The sequence below is a fragment of the Bufo gargarizans genome, chromosome 2, assembly GCF_014858855.1.
Source record: "Bufo gargarizans isolate SCDJY-AF-19 chromosome 2, ASM1485885v1, whole genome shotgun sequence".
NCBI lineage: Eukaryota > Metazoa > Chordata > Amphibia > Anura > Bufonidae > Bufo > Bufo gargarizans.
Genome location: NC_058081.1, coordinates 307,189,283 through 307,211,840, shown reverse-complemented (window position 1 = coordinate 307,211,840; position 22,558 = coordinate 307,189,283). Strand labels below are relative to the sequence as shown.

Below are 22,558 nucleotides of genomic sequence, written 5' to 3'. Positions count from 1 at the left end.
CTGTGGGTGCAGTGTGTTGGATCCCTGCCAATCAGATAGTGATGGCCTATCCTGAAGATAGGCCATCGTTTGTAAGTGGTTGGGGAAAAAAACCCTTTCAAGGGAGTCTGTCACCTCTAATATCTGTTTAAAATAAGCAGGTGCCTCGAAATATGGCCATACCTTTCTTGTGAAAATCCAGTCCTCTAATCCAGAGAGATGCTTTGATTTATCTTTCTGCAAATAATGTTTTCAGTGCAGCTGACCCTGTCATCACTGGCGGCTCTAAAATATGATGGGCCTGCGAGTGAAACGTGGTACACGGTGCAGCAGGACATCCAACGAAAGCGATACTTGAACAACTTTTTTTTTTTTTTCTTTTTTTCCCCCAGGAATGAAAAACATATTTCAGGGATAGAACATCCCTTTCGTCAGATTTACTGGTCACTAGTGAACCTGACAAATGGGAAGTTCCGTCCCCCGAAACGCATAGTTCCTACCCGGAAAACAAGTTGTTCACGTATTGCTTTTGTTGGATGTCCTGCAGCGCAATATATATTTTAAATTACTGTATCCTACGCTGTGCAGCCGCAGACCCAACTCGCTTGCTTGTATAGGCCCGGAGAGGTGTTGTGTTCTCAGCCCAACACCGGAAGGTTAGCACTCTCTGTGCGCCTCTCCAACCTCCCTAATAAAGCGCACCCCTTCTCCTTTGTATACAGAGACTCTGGGCGATAAAACTGTCAGGGAGAGATGGTGCACCAAATGCAGTGGCCCCGCCCACGGTACACCGAAAACCTTATTTGCATAAAAAGGAGGTATTTCTGAGGATTAGAGGACCAGCTTTTCACAAGAAAGGTATGGTTATGTTTGAGGGCACTATATATATATATATATATATACGGACAGCACTCCAAATAAAAAGCAATGGTGTTTATTCACCCATGTGGAAGGCCTTCCACATGGGTGAATAAACACCATTGCTTTTTATTTGGAGTGCTGTCCGTTTTTCATCTTATTAATCTCTATCCATTTGGGGTAAGCAGCTTTATCCCTGGACCTAGCACCCGCCAGTATTTTACTCCAGTGCCACCATGATTTTCTTATTTTTTTTTTTTTTTGATAGATATATAGAAATTATATATAATTTATTTTGGACTCCCTTCAAATGGGTGTAATTCTGATCGGGATACGTGCGTAGATCCCTAGATGTGGTGAGATGACCCATCTTGTTACAGAAACTATTGGTTAGTACAAAGAATAAGTGATGAGCAGTAGTTGATCCGAGTCCGTTCTGAAATCACAGTATTAGTTTCTCTACCATGATTGCTTTGGGGGTTTTACATGAAAGGATGAATCAGACATAAGCATTTGTTTCCTTTTTCCTGTTCGTTGCTTTTGGAAAAAGTTAATTTAGAGTTTAGGGGGGAAAAAAGTTCTTCTTTTGCTGGTGGTACATAATAAATCTGGGGTTTGCTGGACGCTCAGCGTTTTGCTCTGGTATCAAGCTAGTTGTGCTGATTGTTACTTCATTCTTTGTGTCTTTGATGTGGACCTTCTGTCCCTCTCGCTCCACCCTGCACAAATGTTGCTGGAAGTTTGACATAAGTAGTGTGGGAGTTGCACCCAGAGACCTTTCCCACTTTAAAAAGAGAGGGAGAAATTTCAGTTGCCAAGGAACCTCTTAAGCGGACTTGCTGCCCATAGAAAAAGCAACGCGTTGCCAGGGTTATTTGGGATGTCGGGTGAAGAATTTGGGAAGGGCTTTTAGAACATGAGGCACAGCAGCCATGTAATCCACTTGGCAGAGTATCCAACATTTAATATTGTGCCACACATCATGGGCATCAGATTTTTTTTTTTTTTTTTTTAAAGTTTTAAATATTTTCATTCTGTATTAGTTTTATTGCCCAGCTCAGGAGCACAGCACTCAGCTGTCTCTGGGGTGACATGCATGACCCGCCGCGTCATCAGGTTGGGGGAGCAGGACCCCCCTCTACTCATGATCAGTGGGGGTCCCAGCAGTCGGACCCCCAGGGATCGGCTAAATCTGCATTATTTCCCTTGTTCTGTCTTAGGAGCAAAATAATGGAAGTGCCGAATCCCTAACATGACTGACACCAGCAGCGCCTGAAAGATAGACCCAGTTAATTTACCCCTGTTGTCAGAATCTCCATAAGAGCCTTTAACATAGATGTGAACAAAGCCTAAAGAACATTTTAGGGGGTCATTTATGAAGCTGAAAGACTCCTATATTAGCTGTATTTCAGGCGAGGCCCATTGCCCCTCAATCTGCGACTTTTCCCTGCTCACGCCAGGTCTAAAATGTGGGCGGGGAAGGGGAGAGGCCGGCAGGCCCGTCTCATTTACCATTGTATATGCCTGTTTTAGGTTTAGAAAAAGGTCTAAATGTAAGACAGCTCAGCATAAGTTATGGAGAGGCCTACACAGCTTTATAACTCCAGCAGATCGAGCGCAGGTTTTTATTTTATTTAATTTTTTAAGACTGACGTTTAAAACGCAGATCTTAATATATGTGCATCAGTGACTTACCAGTATACGTTGATTGACTTACCTTTGCAACAGTAAAGTCCCCCATACAAATTAGTGGTGTTGTCCGAACCCTCTGAGAGCAGTGGGTTCAGCTGACAGTCTGTGTGTGAGGGGGCTCCTAACCTCCCAACCTCCCCCGACAGATGATGTCAGGGGAGAGAAGGATGGGGCAAAGTAAAATCCTTATATTCTCCTGAGACAGAAGCCACCTTCAGAAGTCTCTGAAGGCTTCTTTCTTCCCTGTCCCCACTGAATGCTCAAACTGAACATGGATGACTGTGGGGGGTCGGGGGAGAGAGCGGCCGGCCAAACTTTCGTTCTGCCAGCAGCTATTGAATGGCCGCCTTAAGAGTTAATATTCCTTTTTCATATACAGTTGCATGTTATTGCTCTTTTTATTTAGTTGCCAACATATTCTTCTGACTTACTGGCACTGGTGTAATGAGTGTGCTGCTTTATAATATTTACACAGGCGGCACTCTGACTTGGCATTCAGCTTGATTCTTTGTATATCAGATTTTAAAGGTTTCGGGTTTAGGCGTGCCAGTCTCTTTATGTAGTGCTATGTTTGTATATAGTAGAACAATGTTAGAGATGTCGCCAAAGCAATTGCAATAAATCGCAATCGCCAATTGGCCGACCCAAAAAGGTTGCAATTATATTACCATATTTTTCGCTTTATAAGACAAACTTTTTTGGGGGGGAAATGGCAGTGTGCCTTATAAAGCGATGGTTGACTTTTTACGTGGTTGACACGGATGTATCGCCGGCCGCTATGCTGCACAGCGCGGCCGGCGATACATCAGTTACTGTGCGGGGAGGAAGGAGGGGCTGGTGGCAAGTCGTTATTTTAATGAACAAATGTTCTTCTAGTTATTCTATTTAATGTATCTGTTCTGTGCAGTGCTATTAAGAAAATGGCAAGTTTTGTATTTTGTACTTTTGCAGTAAAGCAAATGTTATTTAATTTTGTAAAATATGTTTTATTTTGAAAAACACTGTGCATTTCAGTTCTGAAGTTAAGCATAACTACATTTCAGCATGAGGCCTCATGCACACGACCATATTTTGTTTCAGTGTCCGATCCGTTTTTTTTGCGGATAGGATGCGGACCCATTCATTTCAATGGGTCCGCAAAAATCACGGACAGCACGTCCGCATCAGTATGTCCGTTCTGTTGCTCCGCAAAAAAAATAGTGCATGTCCTATTTTTTTTTTCTAGTTTGCGGACAAGGATGGGCATTAGTACAATGGATCTGCAAAACACATACGTTCGTGTGCATGTAGCCTTATCCTTACCAGTAATTTCTGTGTGCTTTTGCCTTGAAAATCCAAGCAAATAGACAGCTAGCACAATTCCCTTAAAATATTGCATCGCATATCGTTATCGTAATTTTTAGGGCCCTAATCGCAATCGCACAAAATTCCCATATCGTGCAGCTCTAAAATATATATAATATATATTCTAGTGATATGTCAGAGCCGTGTATGTTGCATTATATTTTTCCCTGGGTAATACGGGGTATGAGAAGCAGCCTTTCAGTGCTAATAGTGATGAAATGCACATGTACAGTACATATAAATAATCTAATATTGGTGTTGTGCAATACCTCTTTAAGCCGGGTGAACAGACAAGCCAGTGTGTGGCTCTCGGCGGTGTCCCGGGGAATGTTTACTCGTGTGTAGGTGGATGAATTTTTTCTTGCGGAGTGATTTCATGCACAGGACGACCAGGTTTAGTTTTGATTTCACTTATCGTGAATCTATACTTTCTGATAGTTTTCCACTCGTCATGTTTCTTTGTCTTTTCACGATGACCATAACTTTTCTGTCTGTGTTGCCCACTAACCAAATATCTTTCACCTGTAAAAGCGATGCTGCTGTGAGTCTGTTAAACGTTTCTTTGGGAGGCCTGTGCTGCACATAGGGTTTGTGAGCACTTGAAGAGCCTGGGAATTTCTGTGTGGGTTGGCAGGGAGATGGCGGGGAAGTGACATGCAGAAGATATTTGGAACATGCCACTAAATGCTTCCTTGGATCATGTTTAATGTGAAGCGTGTTGCCAGCAAGCAGCGTGCAAATCACTGATTTTCTTGTGTTTTCTCTCTTTTTAAGGTTAGAAAGCTGCTTAAGAACTGATACGGCATGCTGTCATGGTACGAGACTGACGCCCTAATGCTGCAGCAGAGGCTAGGGAGATTAATGGCCAGGTCTATGTAAGTTGCCCGTGATTGGTTGATGTCTGCTAATGTCTTTTTGCTGGAAACAGTTGAGACTCCATATACTGTCATCTTTAAGAGATGTTTAACATGTCGGATCCCCCCCCCCCCCCACTGCAGTATCTGTTTGCCGCATGCGCCGGGAAAGCTCCTGGTGCCTACGTCAGACATAGACATATTCCCTCATTCTTTTTTCGCCTCTGTTGTGCTAGTATACCTTCCTTTCAGCTGTATGGAATAGTCTGCAGCACCTGTAAGCGGGAGAAAAAAAATAGGGTAACCAGAAAAAGCACCAAAAACACGACCCCAGCGCTGCAGGGTAACTGCTGACCTAATTCATACTCCTGCATGGGCTGCAATCAGCAAATGATTTCACATTTAAAAGACCACTCAAGTCTCCTATGTAAGCAGAGTAAAAAAAATGGTCTCCCCTGGTGAATATGGTGCACATAACCGTCTGCAGCTTTTTAGGGCCATTTTCTATCCGTATAGGGCTGCGTTTAAAGGTCTGATTACCATGTAGACCCCCATACAACAGAAGGATCTGAAAGCCCGTGCTTTTGGTTTGCAGTGGTCAGGTATATGTCAGTATACCTTATTCTCTGCTGCATGTAACCGTGCAGTCTGCTGTGCTTTACCAAACAGAGGCATCTTTTAATATGTATGCATATAGGCAACAGATGCTACTGTATGCCCATACAAAAAAAATATAGACCTCTTTGAAAGTTTGTACATTGGGAAATTTTCCTGCCATATACCTTTTGGAGACTGAAAAAACATTGTCTGCCGCTGTACTTTAAGGGCTCTTTACACGGGCCGAGAATTGAAAAGATCATCGCTAAAGAGCCTTCATATTAACGCTTGTTCACAATGATCTGGCGGTGTAAATGTAGTACCGATTACCTGATAACCGTTAGTGAGCACAAAAATCTTTGTTTCCAGACAATCAGCTTGTACATCTTCCCGTGTAAAGGGACCTTTAAGCACTGTACAGAGAAAATAAAGTACATACTAACATAAGAGTGCATTAATGTGTCATTTCTTTTTCTCTTTGTCTTTCTAGTGATCCCATGGTCTTCTAAAGAAGCAATGGGTAGCTGCTGTAGCTGTCCAGATAAAGAAACTTTCCCAGATAACCACCAGAACAGGTTTAAGGTAATTGTACATTACACGCTGGTTGTAGAGCACCCGTTTCACATCAAATATTCTTCACCATTTATTGTATGTACTAGATTACAGGGAATAGGAGTCCTCCATTCTAATGATTGCTGGGAATCCCAGTAGTTGGACTTGGCTAATGCTATGCTGATTACATGAAGCCTCTTGAATGTCAGAGAAGGGTTCGGCAGCGGTACATTGACCAGGCAGGTTATGGACTCTGCGCTGGTTAATGTATGCTTGGCCCTGCCAGATGGCTTATGTGGTGAATGTAGGCAGGGCTAATAATTCTTTGTTGCTTCCCACAGGTTATTAATGTGGATGATGATGGTAATGAGCTGGGCACTGGAGTAATGGAGCTAACGGAAAATGAGCTCATCTTGTATACACGCAAGCGGGACTCTGTTAAATGGCCTTACCTTTGCCTGCGCCGTTATGGATACGATTCAAATCTTTTCTCTTTTGAAAGTGGGCGACGCTGTCAGACTGGACAAGGTTAGTATTGGGCTGAATTGTCTTTTAACCCTTTATGAATTTGCGACATTATAATCTGTATTATGGCAGTAGGACTCCACAGTTATGTTAGTTTGTGGAATGTAGCAGCTGCTTTTAAAGGTAATATGTCATCAGAAAATGACATATTGATAAAAACATATTTTCATGCTAAACACATTTTTCTTTTATTTAAAAATGTTTCATGTTGCTTACTATATAAAAAATGCGGTCTGCAAAAAATACAGATGACGCCTGTGTGCATTCCGTATTTTACAGAACGGCTGGCCCCCAATAAAACAGTAGTATCCTAGTCTGTAATGCGGACAATAATGGGACATGTATTTTTTTTTTTTGTGGAACGGACATACAGAAACGGAATGCACACAGAGTAACTTCTGTGTTGTTTTTTTATTTTTTTTTTATTTTATTTTTTTTCTTCTGTGTACCCATTGAAATGAATGGTTCCGCATACCATTTGCAAAAAAAAAACGACAGGACATGGAAAGGCCACGGACATCGGCCATGTGCGTTCCGCATATACAGACTGCACGTGGCCGACACTATGATAGAAATGCCTATTCTTGTCCATGGCTGTGGACAAGAATAGGACATGCTCTATCTTTTTTGCGGGGCCACGGAACGGAAGTACGGATGCAGACAGCACACGGTGTGCTGTCCCCATCTTTTGCACCCCTCTTGAAATGAATGGGTCTACATCCATTCCTCAAAATTGTGGAACGGATGCGGACGTGTGAATGGACCCTAAGTCTGTAGGGTCAGCTCCTGTACACTGTCTATGGCCCATGTAGCTGCTCTAAAAAAAAAAAATTTAAAAAAAAACAGGCAGTCTTACCATATTTTAGTCCTACTGGCAAGTGTGAAAAGTGTAGGATTTTTTTTTTTTTTTTAAATAATCATAGTGACCTGAAAAAAATAATCGCCAAAAATTCTTAAGATGTGCTTAACATAAAAATGTAATTTAAACGATTAGGTAGCTTTTTTTTTACATTCACTTTAAGATCCTGTTAAACTATAGCCCCCTTTGCAAACGTCTGTGTATCATGGGCTACTGCAGACTGAGTGTAAATAAAGTATTCTATGCTGATTGAGATACTAAAATGTATTCTGTGTAAGTCTACTTACAGACTAGTGTTTTGTCTTTCTGTTTGTGAGATCCGTTCAGGGCTCTCAGAAGCGGTCCAAAACGGATCAGTTTTGCCCTAATGCATTCTGAATGGAAAAGGATCCACTCAGAATGCATCAGTTTGCCTCCGATCAGTCTCCATTCCGCTCTGTAGGCACAATCTGACACAATAGAAAATTGATCCGTCCCCCATTGACTTTTAATGGTGTTCAAGACAGATCCGTCATGGCTCTAGAAGACATAATACAACAAGATCAGTTCATGACTGATGCATGCAGTTGTATTATTGTAACGGAAGTGTTTTTGCAGATCCATGACGGATCCGCAAAAAACGCTTGTGTGAAAGTAGCCTTAGGATTTATTTGTGTATGTCTGCAGTGGTAAATCTAATTGACCCGATATAGAACAACAAAATCCTTGTTTGTGCTTAGACACGGAGCACTAAAAACAAAGTCAAGGCCCCTATTGTCCCACAAAACACTGTTAGTAATATGAATGTTAATTTTAATTTAATGCTTGCAAAAGGAAGAGCAATCCAGTGCTGGGACCTCAATTGGTTGTCTTTGCTGGTACTGGTAAGTTGGGCTCCCTCTGCTGGCCAAAGAGGCAATGTACATCAGTATCAATGCCTCCTTTGTACTGTCTGTCTTTTCCTCTCCCATCATTCCTAGAGGCCTTCTCAAAGAGGGCAGTTGCATTTTTCCACTATGTTTAGAGTTAAAAATAAATAAAATATTTTTTTTTGTACAAAATTGCTGCTGCTCAATTGTCCTTGAAAGGCCTAAAAGTCTCCCACTAGTTTTTGCATCCTCATGTACTGGACAAATCTGTACCTTGTGTTAGTGCTTTCCTAATGCAGAACAGTTTAGTACTTTTTTTCCTCTTGTGACATTTAACGGGCAGTAGTGTTGTGGATAATTCCCTAATATTTCATGTAACTTCCCATTTAATTAATTTGGTTGTGTGTTTATTTTTTAAAGGAATATTTGCTTTTAAATGTGCCCGTGCCGAAGAGCTGTTCAATATGTTGCAAGAAATCATGCAGAATAATAGTATAAGTGTTGTTGAAGAACCAGTGGTGGAAAGAAATCCTCAAACCGAGCTTGATGTGCCAAGGACCCCACGCACTCCAACAAGTAGGTTTCTTGACTTGGTATTTTCCATTGGCATGTGTCCCAGGCAGTGGACAGGTTAACATCAGTTTTGTTAGGGTATAGGAAATGCACATATCGGTGTATAAGGGTGTTGCTAAGAGTTCTTGAAGTACTTTGTGTGATATTGTATGATGTAGTTGCCCATTCATTTGAATGGATGCCAAGTAACGCTACATTTGTAAATTTCTCCTGGGCATTTCTTCTCCAATATCTGTGTATAGATTTAATAACTGCTTATTTAAAAGAGTTGTCTGACCTCAGGCTAAATAAATTAAAAGGGTTCTGAAGTGGCGTAATATTGATGACCCATTCTTAGGATAGGTGATCAATATCAGATCCGCAGAGGTCCGACTGCTGGCACCCCCACCGATCAGTTTACTTGAAGGCATAGCGCCCTGAAGTGTGTGTGTATAAAAAAATAAATATATAATTACTTTATCAATGGTGCTCCAGTCCAGCACCAATGGGTCCCTTGGTCGCTGGACTGGAGCATCTTTGAACAGGTGAGTGGCTTTCTTTATTTTAAACACTTACAGGACTATATTTGATTTAAAGAGGACCTTTCACAGTTTTTATTTTTTATTCTAGATAAATACCTTTACTTGCGGGGTACCTCCCGCTGATGCGGTCATCCTGAATGTGTGTTTTTTTTTGTTTTTATATATACACGTCGCTCCTGCGCCCCACTGTGGCCCCCTGTAGTGTTCCCGCTCAGCATGTTGATACTGAGCATCGGTACAGGGAGGAGACTCCAGGGTTTCTCGATTGGATAGCGGCACAGCCAGACGCCCATCACAGTAAGAAGGTGAACTTTTTCTCTCCCTGGCTGTGACACTCTCCACTGTGATTGGATCGCGGCACAGCCAGGGAGAAGGAGACTCCCACTGAGAAACCCTGGTGTCTCCTCCTCCCTGTACCTATGCTCAGTATTAACATGCTGAGCGGGAACACTACAGGGGGCCACAGCGGGGCGCAGGAGCCATGTTTAAAAAAAAAAAAAAAACCATTCAGGGTGGCAGCATCAGAGGGGGTACTCTGCAAGTAAAGATATTTATCTAGAATAAAACAAAGCTGCGAAAGGTCCTCTTTAAGCTTAGGGGTCATGAAACCCCTTTTAACCATGATTGTAGGACACACATGCATCTATTAAGGGTTAATCTTCTAAAAAAAAAAAACTTCCCCCTCTTTTAGCTCCTGGCTTTAGTGGTTCAAATTTACCCAATGGATATCCACGTTACCCATCCTTTGGTGATGCATCTTCTCACCCGTCTAGTAGACATCCATCAGTGGGTAGCACACGCCTTCCTTCTGTAGGAGAGGAGTCTACCCACCCTCTACTTGTTCCTGAAGACCATGTAAGTGAATTGACAATATATTTGTATTTTTAATAGACATTACTGATGTTTAGAAGGAATCTTCAAATGCCTGTATGATCGTGTGGACCAGGAACTTTATCTGTGTCTAAAGTGAGAAACACAAGGCCATTCTAAGACTACTTTCACACTGGCGTTTTGGCTTTCCGTTTGTGAGAGCCCTGAACGGATCTCACAATCGGTCCAAATGCATTCTGAATGGAAAAGGATCAGCTCAGAATGCATCAGTTTCCCTCCGATCAGTCACCATTCAGCTCTGGGGGCTGACACCAAAACGCTGCCTGCCTGACGAAGCAGAGCAAAACGGATCCGTCCTGGCACATAATGTAAGTCAATGGGGACGGATCCGTTTTCTCTGACACAATCTGGCACAATAGAAAACTGATCCGTCCTCCATTGACTTTCAATGGAGTTCAAGACTGATCCATCATGGCTATAGAAGACACAATACAACCGGATCTGTTCATGACGGATGCATGCGGTTCCGCAAAAACCGCTAGTGTGGAAGTAGCCTTAGATATGAACCAGTAGCTGTTTGCATTGACTGGTAGTCCTAGTCTGTTTATCAACAGCTTTTAGACAAACCTTCTTCTGATGTCTGTGTCATTTATGATGATCCTCTAGTCAGATTACCATGCTGCAGAAAGTAATCTTCATGTATTAACAGTTTTCATCCATTGCATTACAATTAATGAAATTCACTGGCTTGAAACACAAAGGTCCCTTTCACACGGGCGTTGCGGAAACACCCGCAATTTTTTTCCGCACGAGTGCAAAACATTGTCTTGCGTTTTACACTCGCGTGAGAAAAATCGCGCATATTTGGTACCTAAACCTGAACTTCTTCACAGAAGTTCAGGCTTGGGATCTTTATTCTGCAGATTGTATTATTTTCCCTTATAACATGGTTATAAGGGAAAATAATATCATTCTGAATACAGAATGCATAGTAAAATAGCGCTGGAGGGGTTAAAAAAATAAATATTAAACTTAACTCAGCTTTAGTCCACTTGTTCGAGTAGCCTGCATCTCCTTCTGTCTTCATCTTTGCTTTGTGTAGCAACAAGGACCTGTGGTGACGTCACTCCGGTCATCACATGATCCATCACTATGGTAAAAGATCATGTGATGGATCATGTGATGACTGTGACGTCACCAAAGGTCCTTGTTGCTACATAAAGCTAAGATGAAGAAAGAAGGAGATGGTGGCTACACAAACAAGTGGACTAAGGTGAGTTAAATTCTTTATTTATTTTTTAACCCCTCCAGCGCTATTTTACTATGCATTCTGTATTCAGAATGCTATTATTTTCCCTTATAACCATGTTATAAGGGAAAATAATAATGATCGGGTCTCCATCCCGATCGTCTCCTAGCAACCGTGCGTGAAAATCGCACCGCATACGCACTTGCTTGCGGATGCTTGCGATTTTCACGCAACCCCAATTTATTTCTATGGGGCCTGCTTTACGTGATAAACGCAGAATATAGAGCATGCTGCGATGTTCACCCAACGCACAAGTGATGCGTGAAAATCACCGCTCATGTGAACAGCCCCATAGAAATGAATGGGTCGGTATTCAGTGTGGGTGCAATGCGTTCAACTCGCGCATCGCATCTGCGCGGAATACTCGCCCGTGTAAAAGGGGCCAAAATCTTTCACAAATAGGGAGGTATTGAATGGCGAAAAGCACCCAAGGTCAATATTTAAAGATTTCCTACTTTGTTTTAGGTGCACACGTATGTAAACACAACTGGTGTACAAGAAGACCCAAGGCCCAACGCACCAGTGCCACTTGAGCAACGCCTTTCCAATGCAGAGGGAAGCGCAGTCCATGCAGATTCCATTTCCATTCCTGATCATGACTCCCATGTCATCCTAGAGCCCGAAGGTGTGAAGTTTGTTTTAGGACCAACCCCTGTTCAGAGACAATTAATGGAAAAAAAGCAACTGGAGAAACTTGAGGAGCAACAAAGCAGTGGAAAAGGTGGCTGCAGTAGCTGTCCTAATAGCACAGAGTGGGACACTGGTTATGACAGTGACGAACGCCGAGATACGCCTTCTGGCAATAAAATGGTATATGAAAACGTTAATGGTTTGTCAATTCCTCCATCTGGGGCAAGAAGAGGACGTGTTCCACCACCTACACCTATCTCGACAGAGGTGCAAAACATCAACAACTCTGCCCAGAGGAGGACTGCATTAATAAACTATGAAAACTTACCATCTCTCCCTCCTGTTTGGGAAGCCCGAAAGCCCAGTAAGGAGGATGATGACCCTTTAGGACCAAAGACACCAGCTCTTAATGGTTTTCACAATAACCTAGACCCAATGCATAACTATGTGAACACAGAGAATGTGACTGTTCCATTAAGTGCTCACAAAGTTGAGTTTTCTAGGCGTCGGGACTGTACACCAACAGTTTTTAATTTTGATATAAGACGCCCGAGTTTAGAACACAGGCAGCTTAATTATATACAGGTTGATTTAGAAGGTGGTAGTGACTCTGACAACCCTCAGACACCTAAGACCCCAACCACTCCACTCCCTCAAACTCCTACTAGACGCACGGAGCTGTATGCTGTAATAGACATTGAAAGAACTGCTGCTATGTCCAACCTGCAGAAAGCACTGCCACGCGATGACGGTACTTCTAGAAAGACTAGGCACAACAGTACTGATCTACCCATGTGAGCCTCAATTCATTTGCACCTTTTGCATATTTCTCTAAAACCGACAAAAGAAAAATGCAGAAAAAAGTATCACATCTTAAACACTAACACGTTTTTCATAGATTTTTTTTTTTCATGTGCTTTTCTAAAGGGAATTTATGTAGAGCAGGTACTCCTAAAATAACCTTCACTCTACAGTAGTAATAGGTACTGTATAGTTGTGGAGCTGTATTACCTCTTTATACCTATTTAATTGGTTTGCAGTGACATGCCAGTTTTACTTTTACCAACATACTAAACTTTCGCTGATGTTTTGCATCTTGACTGTTGCCATTTGAAGCTACAGAGATTTTTATTTTTGGGATGTATTTTACAGTACGAATGTGTGATGTTATATACGAGTATGTATTTTTATACTAACTTTTTATGATTCCTGAAATTTGCCAAATTTTTTGTCGCACCAGCATTTTGAATTGGGGGACATTGGTACGACTGTTTTGACTGTGTTAAAGTGTGCTGGATTACAGCCTTACAACGTGCTACACCCACATTGGCATGTTGCATTTTGCACATTAAGCACTATTCAGGCTATTTTTCCCAAAATGGCTGCCTGCATTTTACTTTCCACTGCAGGCGATTGGTTATAAATAGTCCTGTGCGTGGGGTTTTGGTGTTTTAAGTTACAATATGTCAGGGTTGCATTTATTGAATGCAGACATAAGCGGTATATATATACACATTTGTATAAAGGCCAAAAACAATTTTCCCTTTTTATCACCTTGTATTATATTGTAAGATTATTGTACGTTCCTAATTTGCATTATAAATTTAAATTTTCATACTTAAAAGTATATAAATAGTAACTTTGTATAAAGGTAGTGTAGACAATTTGGAATTATTTCCTTTTTTATTTTTAAAGAAGTTATGTAGATGTTCATTGCCAAACTTTTCATGACTTTTTATTTTTTTTTATTTTTTATGATACCTTAGATTTATATGTGCACTAAACATTCCATGATACTGTCTTGAACTGTGACCCTTCTAATGCTCGAAAGTGTGTAGCATGGTACCGGCCAGCCTGTGTTGTATCGCCTCTTACTGACGTTCCATGACACTAAAGCTACTTTCACACTCACGTTTTGGCTTTCCGTTTCTGAGATCCGTTCAGGGCTCTCACAAGCGGTCCAAAACGGATCAGTTTTGCCCTAATGCATTCTGAATTGAAAAGGATCCATTCAGAATGCATCAGTTTGCCTCCGTTCCGTCTCCATTCCTCTTTGGAGGCGGACACCAAAACTGAGCAAAACAGATCCATTCTGACACACAATGTAAGTCAATGGAGGACGGATCCGTTTTCTCTGACACAATCTGGCACAATAGAAAACGGATCCGTCCTCCATTGACTTTCAATGGTGTTCAAGACGGTTGTATTATCATGACTGATCCGCATCAAACGCGGGTGTGAAAGTAGCCTAAGCTATCCGATCGCTGAAGGTTGGCCACCCTCTGGCATAACACAGTGCAGGGCTGTGGTGCAGCTCCCTTTTCTTGCACTGAAGGGTTAAGCAAAGTGATACTATGCAGAAAACATTGTTTTGACGTAAGATAAAACTGCTCCATTCTGAATACTAGTGTTTAATTTAAATCTTGGTGTGCACCAGGTACTGTGTGAGGTACTGATATTGCTTATCAGATGTTCATTAAAATATATATTTTTTGATATTGACAGCATTGTCATTTCATCGGTGCCAACATCATTTGTAGCATGGCAATAAAATACTGATTACACACGGTTTGTTTGTCAATTTTATTTACTGGAGAATAATAGGACATATCTTTACATCTTGTAGGAATTATTTATATTATTAATGTATGGTCACTCCAGATTCAGTGGTCTTTCCTTGGCCACCATAACGTGAAACTAGGCTCAACATACAATGACTCCGATCCAACCAATGAGAGTGGCAATTTCACTAGTAAAAAATCAGTATTGGATGTTCAGTAGCTCTTCTGCAGTACTGCATGTCCTGTACTCGCCTCTTTCTGTGCCAGGTGGAGCTTCTCCTTTGTATGTCAGGTGAGGGCAGCTCCATTTTATGTTTCTGGTACACTGTGCACTATACAGGACCCCCGAAGAAGCTCTTGTCCCCATCATAGAAAGTGACTAGTGTTCGAAACTTTGGAATAATACTGTACGGAGATCCGTCTAGTCGGAACCGAAGCGGAGTTCGGTTTCAAGTTTTAAATTAGTTGTCCTCCTTAAAAATCTATTAGTAATGTGCGACTTCGCGAAAAGTTTTCTTCGGCTTATAGGAACCCACACATTTTAATGCTGTACGGAGACGGATCTACGTACAGTATTACTCTGAAGTTTTGAACGAAGCGACTTCGGATGAAGCACCCAAAACTCGCTTCGCTCTACACTAAGTGATTTACAGCTTCCAGCATCTATTACTGACTGACATATGTAAGGACTTAATCCGTCTTAGTTATCTGCTTAGTATTCTTAGTCTGTCACCTCCCAAATCTGTTTAAAAGTAAGCAAACCACCGTGTATGGCAAGTGCCCTGAAACATACCCATATCTTTTTTTTTTTTATTATTATTATTATTTTTTTTATTTTTTTTTAGAAGTTCTGGTCCTCTAATCCTGACAAATTCTTAGTATGCAAATAAGGTTTTCAGTGCACCGTGGGCAGGGCCACTCTATTTGGTGCACCACCTTAATGCCGCCCACCACCATCTACTCTTGTTTAACAGTGTCTGATGTAAGAGGTGCTAGGTGCACTGAATGGAGTGACCCTGCACCAAAAAAATGTATTGTTAGAAAAGTATTTGTCGATTAGAGGACCACATTTTCCTAAGAGAGGAACAGTTATGTTTTGGAGGACCTTTCCTACATGTCAGTATGCTTGCTTAAAATCACATTTTGGAGGTGACAGACTCCTTTTCAGCCCAGTGCGATTTTTATTTTTTATTTTTATTTTATTCATTTATTTTCCATTTGTGCTTTTTACTCCATTCCATCCTGGAGCCATAACATCACATTTAGGCTACATGCACACAAACGTTGTTTGTTTCCATGTCCATTCCGTTTTTTGCAGACCGCAGAACACATACGGTTGTGTGCATGTAGCCCCCCCCCCTTCTCCCCAATAACTCTTGGGGACTTGCGTTTTGGGGCTATCTGTACTTTTTATTAACAGCATTTTGCAGTGTGTGTGTGTGTGTGTGACTTCTGATCACTTTATAGTACATTTTTTTGGGGGGGGGGGGGGGGGAAGTGAAACGTTACATTACAACGTTCACAGTATGGGATAAATACATTTCTATTTTAGTATTGACTTTTTGGGATGCGGTTTTGCAAATGCATTATTTGTTATTCCCAAAATATAAAAGATCCTTCATGCATAGCATGGGTGTGTGCGATCCCTTTTTTTTTTTCTTTTTTTTTTAATGTTTTTGGGAACTTTATTAGTCTTTCCTATGGTGTCAGCACTCCTTCCATTTACCCCAAGTGCATTTAATTAGAAGGGTTAATAAACTCCTACTGGGTCCCGGTTTGTAGTTCCTGAGACCACATGGAAAGGTGAGCTTTTAAAACCTGTTCGTGCGGTGCTGTGCCTGTGGTTTGTTACTGCCCAGAGACATGGGGGGATTAGCCTAACAGCAGGAGTGCTGTTGGACTGCTGGGTCACGCTGCCTGCTGGTGCGGTGGTGGACCAATTTAGAGGCAACTTTGGCATGGTGAGTCGGTCTATGCATTTTGATCAAAACCTGTATTAATTCCTCATGTATGGTATGTAGATTAGGGCTTAGTATACTATTATTTACGCTGAGAGAGAGCAATGCATGGCATGGGGATGTGCGATCCATGCTTTTTTTTAGCATTTTATGTATTTTTAATAATCGAAAAATGTAAAAAACTGTGTGCATGCAATTTTTTTATTTTTTATTTTTTTTCCTGTACAAATGTCCTATCCTTGGACCTGTTCATAGTTTTTTTTTTTTTTTTTTTTTTTTTTTTGTGCAGGCCGACGGAACGGACGTGGACAGTCTTTTTTGCGGCCCCCAATGAAAAAAAATTGGATTGGATGCGGACTGTAAATATGGTCGTGTGTATGAGGTCTTGAACTTCATTTATTTAAGGCTACTTTCACACTAGCGTTCGGGGCTCCGCTTGTGAGTTCCGTTTGAAGGCTCTCGCAAGCGGCCCCGGACGGATCCGTACAGCCCTAATGCATTCTGAGTGGATGCGGATTCGCTCAGAATGCATCAATCTGGCAGTTTGTCCTCCGCTCCGCAGGCGGATACCTGGCCGTGCGGAGGCAAACGGATCCGTCCAGACTTACAATGGAAGTCAATGGGGACGGATCCGTTTGAAGTTGACACAATATGGCTCAATTTTCAAACTGATCCGTCCCCCATTTACTTTCAATGTAAAGTCAAAACGGATCTGTTTGCATTATCATAAACAAAAACATTTTTTTTTTTTTTTTTTTGTTCATGGTAATCCAAACGGATCCGTTCTGAACGGATCTAAGCGTTTGCATTATAGGTGCGGATCCGTCTGTGCAGATACCAGACGGATCCGCACCTAAACGCAGGTGTGAAAGTAGCCTAAAGCTGACCATTTTTAATAGCTGTCAACCTACATCTATCTTTCCGGTCACTCACCTTCAGGTGAAACTTGAAAAATTAGACTATCGTGCAAAAGTCCATTTATTTTAGTAGTGCAAATTAAAAGGAATTGCATTAATGCAGCTTAAAATTATAATTTTGTGAAAAGGTTCAATATTCTAGGCTCAAAGTGTCGCACTCTAGTCAGCTAATTCATCCATACCCCCTGAGCAAAGGGTACCTCAAAATTGTGACTTTGGGGTTTCATAAGCTGTAAGCCATAATCATCCAAATTATAAAAAATAAAGGCTTGTGATATTTCTCGCTTTGCATGTAATGAGTCTATCTCATATATTAGTTTCACCTTTTAAGTTGCATTACTGAAATAAATGAACTTTGCACGATATTATAATTTTTTGAGTTTCACCTGTACATGTTTGGCAGAGCTGTGTATGCTATGGGGAGAGCCCCTGCCACACAGTTCTGGCGACAGCTATTCTCCCACAATAACAAAAGAATTAGGTGAAAAATCCTGGTCTCCCCCGATGGAATGGAAACCATAGTCTATATAACAGCTTCAGCCATACAAATGATTGTTTCATTCACCAAACCTGACACCTACTTGCAAAGTTATAATTCCTTTCTGCTTCAAAGGGTTTGTTATTGGACATTACAAGGAGGGGGTATAAAAGGAGGAGAACTTCAACTGCCAGAATGTCCATGTTATGTTCTATCATAGGACATTACAAGGAGGAGAGAACTACAACTCATCCTATAATGTCTAGGCTGGTATTATATGCTATCAGAGGACTATAGCTCCCGGCATGTCCAGGGCGTTATGTGCTATTTGAAGACATTACAGGGAGAAGGAATAATTTAACAATTTTCTCTTCTTGACACTAAGCTCTGCCCACATTTTTCCATTGATGTAATCACAGGTCCTTTACAACTTCTCTCCTCCACTACTGATCACATGACAGTGATGTCATCACAGGTCCTGCAGCACTATACCAGTGCAGCCTGTGCTAATACAGTGCACCATAAGAGAAAATTTGATATCCCAATTTAAAAAATAAAAAAAATCATTAGACACTAACTGAGCAAATTAATTGAATTAATTTGATTAATCTCCAGCCCTAATTATAAAATTTAAAAATAGTAGATGTAAAAATGGTACCTAAGTCAGACATTCAGCACATAAAGACACCAAGTATAATAACACAAGACACAAAGGGTTATGGAAAAAGGGGTACTCGAAAAAGAGAAAAGAACATGGGCAATGAGTGCATGACCAGCTGGTAAGTGAGCCAGTATGAATCCCAGAAATTCCAAGTGGAACTGAAAACATCATATTTTTTTTTATCACTTCTTAAAGCAGTAAAGGGTGTATTACACAGGCCGATTGAGCAAGCTATTGTCGGGAGGGAAGCGTTCCTTCCCGGCAATCGCCTGTCTGCTAGCAGAGCGGACCGCTGCTATTACATGCAGCGATCTCTTTCTCAGTATAGTATGACATTGCTCTTCCCTATACTGAATCCCTGTTTGCCGGTGTTCCGTTAAATTATGGTACCAGTTAAAATCTCGTACCCTCGTCACTTCCGCTATGTATCTCGTCACTTCCACTATGACGTACCGCTTAAAAAGGAGGTGTGATCGTTGAAGTCAGCACCAGGTTGGCTGAAAAGTAGGTGTGTTGGCGCCTGCGGACCAGCAACCTGGGTAACATAATTTTACTTTCAGCGCCTGTGAACGCGTGCGGAGGGTACCGTCGATTTACGGGCCACCGCGCATGCGCTAACCAAATTGCATTTTGAACGCTTATATCCAGCGCCTGTGAACACACGGAGGGAGGTTACCGTCGATTTACAACTGCACAGTGGCCCGTAAATCGACGGTACCCTCCCTCCGCGCGTTCACATGCGCTGGATGTAAGCGTTCAAAATGCAATCTGGTTTGTGCATGCACGGTGACCTGTAAATCGACGGTTCCCTCCCGCGCGCGTTCACAGGCGCTGAAAGTAAAATTATGGTACCCAGGTTGGTTGTCCGCAGGCGCCAACACGCCGCCTTTTGAATCAAGTATATGTGGAAAACTGGCACTCCACCTGGTAGTACACTACAAAGAGCAATGTAGACAAGTTGGTGGGTATAAATATGTATTTGAGTATCAATATCACTAATAGAAAATTTCACTAATAAAAATATTATAATAGGTGATGTGCATAAATTCGATTTAAAATTCTGTGATGGTGATCACCTAAAAGAGCATAATGGTTGAAGGATGGAAGGTAAAAAATATATAAATATATAATTGCAATAGTGGGGGTACGGATATAGTCATTCAGCACAGAGTTCACCTTCAATCATTTGCTGTCACTCTGGGTAGGTGTCCCATGTGGTTGGTAACAGTAAGAACAAAGTAAAAAAATTTAACGAGGTGGAAGTCTGTTACTTGTAATATTTCCCTGGCCGATCACTGTTATAAAAAATGTTGTGCAGAAAAAAAAAAAGGTAACAAGATGAAAGTCTGTGGCTGTTAATGTTTCCCTGTTAGGGATTGTTGGACGGTCACTGGTAATAAAAATAATATGCAGACAGGAGTGGTGATGTACCAGTAGGGTGCTGCACCTAGTGTGGCGTCTCACACGGTGAGGAGGGCTGCACCCTGACTGTGAGTTACCTTCTAGGTGAGGAGCTGTTGTCTCGGCTATTCGTGCATCCTTACTGCGCTCTGTAATGGCCGCTTCGATGTTTCGGCATCCCACGTGCATGTGACGTCACCTGTATGGCGTCTCATGTGTCCTTCCCTTGTTCGATTCACGATCGCTATCCCGGAAGCGCTTCCAGGATAGTTTTATAAGCAGGTTTAATCGGAATTCACCATACCCGTTTCGAAGGTCTGAGCTGCCTTCTTCATCAGTGGTAACCTGCTAACTGCCATTTGTGTACGTTTTTATACCCTGTCTTTGGATCTTTCGAACATCTGGACTGGATTCGATTGTTTGGACGTGATGTTTTATATGGTAATTGTTGTGTCCTTCTTTTCTCCTTTTTGTTATTTTCGATTGGCTAGATTGTCTTCATGGGGGGTGGTCTCCTGTTAGGGATTGGCATATTTGGATGAGAATTCCATGATTGTTCCGATCCTATGTTTTTCGCTGCTTTTTTGCTGCTGATGCATTTTTTTTCATTATTTTTTTTTGCTTTATATTATTAGTTGTGTGGTTAGTTTCTGACTTCCCATATCTTAGATATTAGTGTTATAGCCCTCATAATGTCAATTATCATTTTGCTTTGATTTTCTTCATTTTCTTTTAAAATTAATCCTTATACTTTATTGGTGGGGGGATTCTTGTCTACTAGCGATATTTCTGTCTTGGTTTTTAGTTGAGGATTTGGACACTCTTCATATTTTTTTACATTGTTGCGGTACCGCTGCGTTTTTTCTGCTATTGATGCGTTTTTTTTAAATTAGATTGCGTGTTGTATTGTTGAGTATGTTCAATGTCTTGGAAGTGTGATGTTGACCAGAGTGTGCTATTTAAGTGGAGTGAACTTTAGCTTTCCTCTGTTTTTTCTTATTTAATCGTGTAGAATGGACAGAGCATCCGTGCGATGATAGTGTATTAACTCCCCAAAAGAACAACAAAGGGACCACTTGAGACACCCTCCCCCACCCCCCCAGGCCAATCACCATCCTCGAAAAGACCCCCACTCTACTTAGAACACCAACCCCCATATATCACTCAATATCCCCCTCCCACCTATCGATTGTATTGCAACATCACTGCCCAAGTCATCGAACTATCGATCAAACTATCGATTAAAACTCCATACTAACCAAACTATACAGTTAATACACTATTATTGCACGAACGCTCTGTCCATTCTACACGATTAAATAAGAAAAACCAGAGGAAAGCTAATGTCACTATGAAGTTCACTCCACTGAGGGCTCTTTCACACTTGCGTTCTTTTCTTCCGGCATAGAGTTCCGTCGTCGGGGCTCTATGCCAGAAGAATCCTGATCAGTTTTATCCTAATGCATTCTGAATGGAGTAAATTCCGTTCAGGATGCATCAGGATGTCTTCAGTTCCGGAACGGAGCGTTTTTTGGCCAGAGAAAATACCGCAGCATTCTGCGCTTTTTGCTCCGGCCAAAAATCCTGAAGACTTGCCGCAAGGCCGGATCCGGAATGAATGCCCATTGAAATGCGACGTTTAGCTTTTTCTCAATGGTTACCATGGCTGCCGGGACGCTAAAGTCCTGGCAGCCATGGTAAAGTGTAGCGGGGAGCGGGGGAGCAGTATACTTACCATCCGTGCGGCTCCCGGGGCGCTCCAGAGTGACGTCAGGGCGCCCCAAGCGCATGGATCACGTGATCGCATGGTACGTCATCCATGCACACGGGACGCTCTGACGTCATTCTGGAGCGCCCCGGGAGCCGCACGGACTGTAAGTATACTGCTCCCCCGCTCCCCACTACTACTATGGCAACCAGGACTTTAATAGCGTCCTGGCTGCCATAGTAACACTGAAAGCATTTTGAAGACGGATCCGTCTTCAAATGCTTTCAGTACACTTGCGTTTTTCCGGATCCGGCGTGTAATTTCGGCAAGTGGAGTACACGCCGGATCCGGACAACGCAAGTGTGAAAGAGGCCTTAAACAGCACGTGAGACGCCATACAGGTGACGTCACATCCACGCGGGACGCTGAAACATCGAAGCGGCCATTACAGAGAGCAGTAAGGACGCACGAATAGCCGAGACACCAGCTCCTCACCTAGAAGGTAACTCACAGTCAGGGTGCAGCCCTCCTCACCATGTGGGACGCCACACTAGGTGCAGCACCCTACTGGTACATCACCACTCCTGTCTGCATATTATTTATTACCAGTGACCGGCCAACAATCCCTAACAGGGAAACATTAACAGCCACAGACTTTCATCTTGCTACCTTTTTTTTTCTGCATAATATTTTTTATAACCGTGACCGGCCAGCAATCCCTAACAGGGAAATGTTACAAGTAACAGACTTCCACCTCGTTACATTTTTTTCCTTACATTTTTTTTACTTTTCTTCTTACTGTTACCAACCACATGGGACACCTACCCAGAGTGACAGCAAATGATTGAAGGTGAACTCTGTGCTGAATGACTATATCCGTACCCCCACTATTGCAATTATAT

The 22,558-nt window shown here is 42.0% G+C and overlaps 1 protein-coding gene across 1 annotated transcript in view; it reads left to right on the top strand.

Moving 5' to 3' along the window:
* FRS2 (fibroblast growth factor receptor substrate 2) overlaps window positions 1-13,986 on the top strand; it is a 50,721-nt gene extending 36,735 nt beyond the window's left edge. The window contains exons 2-7 of the mRNA XM_044277161.1: window positions 4,648-4,748; window positions 5,815-5,906; window positions 6,218-6,404; window positions 8,529-8,684; window positions 9,894-10,057; window positions 11,808-13,986. Coding sequence (XP_044133096.1) covers window positions 5,841-5,906; window positions 6,218-6,404; window positions 8,529-8,684; window positions 9,894-10,057; window positions 11,808-12,770 — 1,536 coding nt within the window. The 5' untranslated portion in view covers window positions 4,648-4,748; window positions 5,815-5,840 and the 3' untranslated portion in view covers window positions 12,771-13,986. The remainder of the gene's footprint in view (window positions 1-4,647; window positions 4,749-5,814; window positions 5,907-6,217; window positions 6,405-8,528; window positions 8,685-9,893; window positions 10,058-11,807) is intronic.
* The last annotated feature ends 8,572 nt before the right edge of the window (window positions 13,987-22,558 follow it).